The sequence below is a fragment of the Branchiostoma floridae genome, unplaced genomic scaffold (assembly GCF_000003815.2).
Source record: "Branchiostoma floridae strain S238N-H82 unplaced genomic scaffold, Bfl_VNyyK Sc7u5tJ_1439, whole genome shotgun sequence".
Classification (NCBI taxonomy): domain Eukaryota; kingdom Metazoa; phylum Chordata; class Leptocardii; order Amphioxiformes; family Branchiostomatidae; genus Branchiostoma; species Branchiostoma floridae.
Window position 1 is genome coordinate 587,053 of NW_023365716.1, and position 5,815 is coordinate 592,867.

Sequence of the window (5,815 nt, forward strand, 5' to 3'; positions counted from 1 at the left end):
AGCCGACTGAAGTGGTGACTTCAGAAGTAGACTGAGACCCGGGTTCTAACTGGGCCTCCCGGCCCTGGAATCATTGTTGGTTCACCCCGCCGCCTTCTGACCCTCCCCCAAACATTAACGGCCCGTCCCTCCGCACAGTACCGAGCTCGAGTCGTCTCGCCCAAGTACAGACCTGTCCTGCTCTAAGACCCACTCCACGCAAAGATGAGACCGTCCGGCGGAGTCCTGTACCTGCTCCTGGCGCTCACCGTGGTCCGTGCCGCGCCCGTCCACCCGCTAGCGAGACGGTCTGTTTTCACTAACTACAAGCTCCAGTGGGATCACATAGGTTATCCAGTGGTCACTTTGGACTTGATAAAGTACGTACGATTATGTGTAGCATATCCAATTTTTGGTATTTTACCATATTTGCAGGGGGTTTTCTGAGCAATATATTCAAATACTAATCGGTATACTATGTACCAATGGTCATTTATATATCTTTGGCCAGCCGTGGTCCTTATATAGAGGTGGTCATTAGTACAGGTTGGACAATATATCAATAGCCAAATGGTCCTTTTATAGAGATGAACCACTCCCAGTTTAAGACTGCAAACACTGAAACAGGTCTTAGTTTTATTCTGAAACCGGCTTTTGTGTCCAAAGTTGGAACACGAAGGGACAAATAATTCATAAACCAGATAAAGTTTATCCAATATTTATCGCTTGTAGCTCGAGCTCATCGCACAGCTAAGTACAGCTACAGAAAATGGCTGCGTTCATACTTGTGTGAATATTCACGTCCGTATAACTTCCGTACTGGCGTATTTGGGTCTAGATTTAAAGTTTGCGACCGATGAAGTCAAAGTAAAGCTGCTTCTTCCCCGTAAACTTACCCCCTCTAAAAACGGGCCCCAATAAACGGTGTAACTCGTAGTGCATGTAGGCCGTCGTACGATTTTGATGTCGTAGAACTTTCAAGCAGGCTGTGACAGAAGGAGATCTAATGGAAATGGAAACACGCGGCACCAGTTACGTATACGCTGTTAGTACACTTAATCTAGTCACTATGGTTTAAGCTACCGTCTACCAGCTAGTTGACCAGTGCAATGACCTAGTGGGTAGGTCGTGAGTTCGATCCCCGGCCGAGTCATGCTAAAGACTTTAAAAATGGGACGTGCTGCTTTATCTGCTTAGCACTCAGCATCTGGGAAAGAGCATGGAAGTTAAACACACACCACTACCAGTGGACTAGCCCCCTGCTGTAGTGATTGCACAAAAGTTGTGTGGCCCAGGGCTACTGAATAGGAGATGGGCGCCGCCCTAGGCACGGGAAGGAACTTTGACTTTGTCTACCAGTTAGTAGCACAATGCAAGCTTGTTTAAGTTGTTGTTTTGCATTTGTCATGAGACACAAATGGCCTGCATAGTTGCACGATTGGTGCATACCTTCTACTCAGGCTGCCTTTTGTTTCTTGTTGATCTCTGCACACGTAAGCAGTTCGGAACGTGCTGGGGTGACAATAAAGAAGAGAACCCTGTTGATGGAAACTCTCCTAATATGTATGCAAATGAGTCTCTATGCTTCCATTGGGTATCGAGTTTCTCTACATCATGCCAACACATTTCCATTAGATCTCCTTCTGATTCAATTGCAACACCATATTCATACTTACTTATAGTTATGGTATTTATTATGCAATAGTAGTTGTTTAAAATGGGTAATTGAATAGTGTATTCATCATTTCTAAATGAGATAACACATACAATGCGTAACACCAGATGAACTTGGCTACAAGCCATGTTTTTATTGTTTAGATCCAACCTGTGCGTGACTTTCTCTGTGCTGACAATGGCCTGACAAAGAAACGTCCGTGACATGAATATGTGTGCATCGGCCAAAACTATCACCGATTACAGCCTTATAAAGTACCGAGCAGATAACTTATCATGGTTTTAACAAAGTGATGTTGTAAATTGCTTATTGTGCTGTTATACTGTAGCCCGAGTACCACCCCCCGTAGTGACCGCTGGCTCAATACTTTCGTTTGCTAACCACGGAGCCAGCGGTCACTACGGAGGATGGTACTCAGGCTAGTTATACTACTGCACAACGTAGCACCTTGGTACTGCAACAGAAACTCTGTTTTCTGTATCTTTTATCCTGAACATGGTATGGTCCTGTAGATGCTGTACAAACATTAACACTGGACATGTTCCCATGTGTAGCGGTGACGTTCCCACAACTACAGATGAGGCAGTTCTACGCACTGACGTGACCGGAAGCGGAAATGACGACACCGCAGACGTCACCTCTCCAGGTCCCGGTGATGCTGACCCTGGCGGAGCATCTACCAACTCCGTGACCTTGTCATGAAGCAACTCAAGTAGGACCCGGCCAAGGTCATCGGGCCAGACCACTAAGGATCTTAGAGGCTGTGTTATGGTTGAAGACGTATTTCTCTTCTTTTCTGACGACATAGGTTGGTTATCAATTTATTACCCTCAAGTCACAATGGCTGAATTAGTTGTAGGGTCTTTCTTTAAAGCAGGTGTGGACTATTGGGTCTACTTTTGATCTTTTACCACTTTGTAGCTTTATAGGAATGTACAACAGTTCGCTTAAACATTCCAGTAAAATTGACCTTATGCAAACAGTCGGCAATAATAGCAAAGTCAGCCTATTGATATGATCAATCCCTTTTGTACGAACGTACGTCGAACGCATTTCGCAGTTTAATAAGATAATGTAGCATTTATACATATATGTAATACCAACTTTAAACTGTTGTCTTAGAACAGTTCAGAATGTGCTACAGAACAGTCCATTTTCTTACATACAATAAATTCAAACCGATATTCTCCATCAACCACGTGCAAATTGTAAGCCGGTCATCAGCGTAGCTTCGGTTAGGAGCGCCTCCTTGCGGATTATTTTAGCAATGGCAGCTATCTTGTGTGTTTAAGGTCTCATTACACAATTAGATCGCCCCATTGAATTCAATGCTTTAACACACAACTTCTATGTCCGCAAATCCAATTAAAACACAGTCTATTTGGAGATGTTTTGCTTTCTAATGTAAGCACACACGTTTGTTAGACAATAAAAAAACTTTCACCCAAATCTAGCCGACGCAACGATTTCTATCACATTTCAAAATGCACCTAGCCGCTATCCGCTAGAGGTCGTTTTCAATACCCGGAGCCTGACCGGAGCACTCAGTACAAATAAACGTAAACGTCCGAGGATCGATCGGGTCACGAAACTTTCGTGCATGATCATGCCAGTAATACACAAGCTTTCATCGAAATTCCTTTTCATATCAGTTATGGTTTATTAATGGGAATTTATGGTCCACCTAAAACAACGCTTTGCGGGCCAGATAATTTTTTAGCCCGGATTCGGAGTAATACAGGAATGAGACCTTAGTGAATCATGACTCGGTGTCTCTTCTCTGTTCTGTTGAGGATTCTGGCTTCACGTGTATGGTAGAGAGGGGTGTATACAAAGTATAGTAAAGAGTAAGTTGTACTTCTGTCTACTTATGTGACATGGTGTGTGTGTGTGTGTGCGTGTGTGTGTGTGTGTGTGTGTGTGTGTGCGTGTGCGTGCGTGTGTGTGTGCGCGCGTGCGTGCGTGTGTGTGTGTGTGTGTGCTCGCGCTTCTCGGAATGTATTACGTGTATGTATGTATGTATGTGTGTGTGAGAGTATGTGTACGTGTTTGTAGAAAAAAAATAAGTATCTAAGGAAAGACGTGTGAGGAGTAATAAAGCGGGAGAGTGTAGCAGACTGAAGTGGTGGCCTGAGAAGAAGAATGAATGACGGGTTCGAACTGAGCCCCCCCCCCCCCCCGAATCATTAATGGTTAACCCCGCCGCATTTGGACCCTCTCCGAAACATTAACGGTTCGTCCCTCCGCACAGTCCCAAGTCGTCTCGCCCAAGTACAGACCGTCCTGACCCACAGAGCCACGCGGCACAAAGATGAGACCGTCCGGCGGACTTCTATACCTGTTCCTGGCGCTAACTTTGGTCCGTGCTGCGCCTGGCCACCCGCTAGCGAGACGGTCTGTTGACGTTGATTTCAACATCAAGGATGTTGCGGATGCAGCGAATCCAGACTCGAACATCAAAGACATGATGAACAACGTACTTCAGGAAGCTTTAGACAGGTAGGTAGGTAGGAAGGCATTGGTCCTTATGTACAGTTGGTCACTAGAAAAGGTTCGACTGCAGTGTCTTTCAATGTCCAGGTAGTTCCTAATATGTAGAGGTAGTGACTTGTACAGTTTCCCAGTTTATGACTGTGAACAGACTTTTATGCCCACCGTTGGAACACGAAGGGACAAATAATTCATAAACCGGATCGGATCAAGTTCTGTCCAGTTCGTCGTATATGTCGGCCGTCGTACGATTTTGATGTCGTAGAACTTTCAAGAAGGCAGTGACAGAACTGAATGAGAAGAAGATCTACTGGAAATGGAAATACGCGGTACCAGTAACTTAGTCTAGTAACTATAGTTAATTTAAGCTACAGTGAGTTTCAGCTACTGTCTGTACCTGTAGCACAATGCACATACAAGACTCTTGTTTAAGTTGTTGCTTTGCAGTGTCATGGGACAACTTTGGCCTGCATACCTGCACTACTGGTGCGTATCTTCTGCTCAGGTTTCCTTTCGTGGCTTGTTGATCTTTTGCATAAGTAAGCAGATCGGGCCGTGCTGGGGTCACAGTAAAGAAGGGAAGCTTGTTGATGGAAGCTCTCCTAATATGTATGGAAATGAGTCTCTATGCTTCCATGGGGTATCGAGTTTCACTACGTCATGCCAACACATTTCCATTAGATCTCCTTCTGATTCAATTTCAACACCATATTCATACTTACTTATAGTTATGGTATTGGTTATGCAATAGTAGTTGTTGAAAATGGGTAGTATCGTCTTCTAAATGAGATAGCATATACAATGCGTAACACCAGATGAACCTGGCTACAAGCCATGTCACCTGTGTGTGACTTTCTCCACGCTGATAATGATCTGAAAAAGAAACGTCCGTGACTTGAATATGTGTACATCGGCCGTAACTGTCGCGGATCACATCCTGTACAAAGTGCCGAGCAGATAACTTATCATGGTTTTAACAAAGTGATGTTGTAAATTGCTTATTGTGCTGTTATACTGTAGCCTGAGTACCATCCTCCGTAGTGACCGCTGGCTCAATGCTTTCGCTTGCTAACCACGGAGCCAGCGGTCACTACGGAGGATGCTACTCAGGCTAGTTATACTACTGCACAACGTAGTTCTGGTCAAGCAGACAGACAGACAGACCCGAAAACATAGCCTTCCAAGCGAAGGTAAAAACGAAATGTAATGCGTATGTATTGTTCGGTTCGTGGGGAGGCTGGCTAGGGCGAGTTTGGGGTTGCAGGCAAAACACAATCTCGCCGTACCATGATCACGTGGAAAGATCAGCGCGATCTTGATTTTGAGCCCCCCGATGTGTGACCCTGGTACTACAACAGAACCTCTGTTTTCTGTATCTTTTATCCTGAACATGGTATGGTCCTGTTGATACTGTACAATCATTAACACTGGAGATGTTCCCATGTGTAGCGGCGACGTTCCTACAACTACAGATGAGGCAGTTCTACGCACTGACATGACCGGAAGCGGAAATGACGACACCGCAGACGTCACCTCTCCAGGTCCCGGTGATGCTGACCCTGGAGGAGCATCTACCAACTCCGTGACCTTGTCATGAAGCAACTCAAGTAGCACTCGTGCAAGGTCATCGGGCCAGACCAGTGAGGATCTTACAGGGGTGTGTTATGTTTG

The 5,815-nt window shown here is 45.2% G+C and overlaps 4 protein-coding genes across 5 annotated transcripts in view; 2 read left to right on the forward strand and 2 right to left on the reverse strand.

Annotated features, from left to right (window-relative positions):
- LOC118407668 (tropomyosin-1-like) overlaps nucleotides 1–5,815 on the forward strand; it is a 1,169,601-nt gene that overhangs the window by 585,960 nt on the left and 577,826 nt on the right. The window lies entirely within an intron of this gene.
- Nucleotides 1–5,815, reverse strand: part of LOC118407610 (zinc finger protein 25-like) — an 865,280-nt gene that overhangs the window by 554,310 nt on the left and 305,155 nt on the right. The window lies entirely within an intron of this gene.
- LOC118407627 (zinc finger protein 525-like) overlaps nucleotides 1–5,815 on the reverse strand; it is a 976,997-nt gene that overhangs the window by 545,377 nt on the left and 425,805 nt on the right. The gene's annotated exons all lie outside the window — the stretch shown is intronic.
- LOC118407661 overlaps nucleotides 130–5,815 on the forward strand; it is a 9,775-nt gene continuing 4,089 nt past the window's right edge. The window contains exons 1-2 of one of the 2 annotated variants that reach the window (XM_035808177.1): nucleotides 130–359; nucleotides 2,209–2,623. In XM_035808177.1, the coding sequence (XP_035664070.1) occupies nucleotides 205–359; nucleotides 2,209–2,356 (303 nt within the window). In that variant the 5' untranslated portion in view covers nucleotides 130–204 and the 3' untranslated portion in view covers nucleotides 2,357–2,623. Of the gene's footprint in view, nucleotides 360–2,208; nucleotides 2,624–5,815 lie in introns of those variants that run through there. The other variant, XM_035808178.1, reaches the window with a different exon arrangement.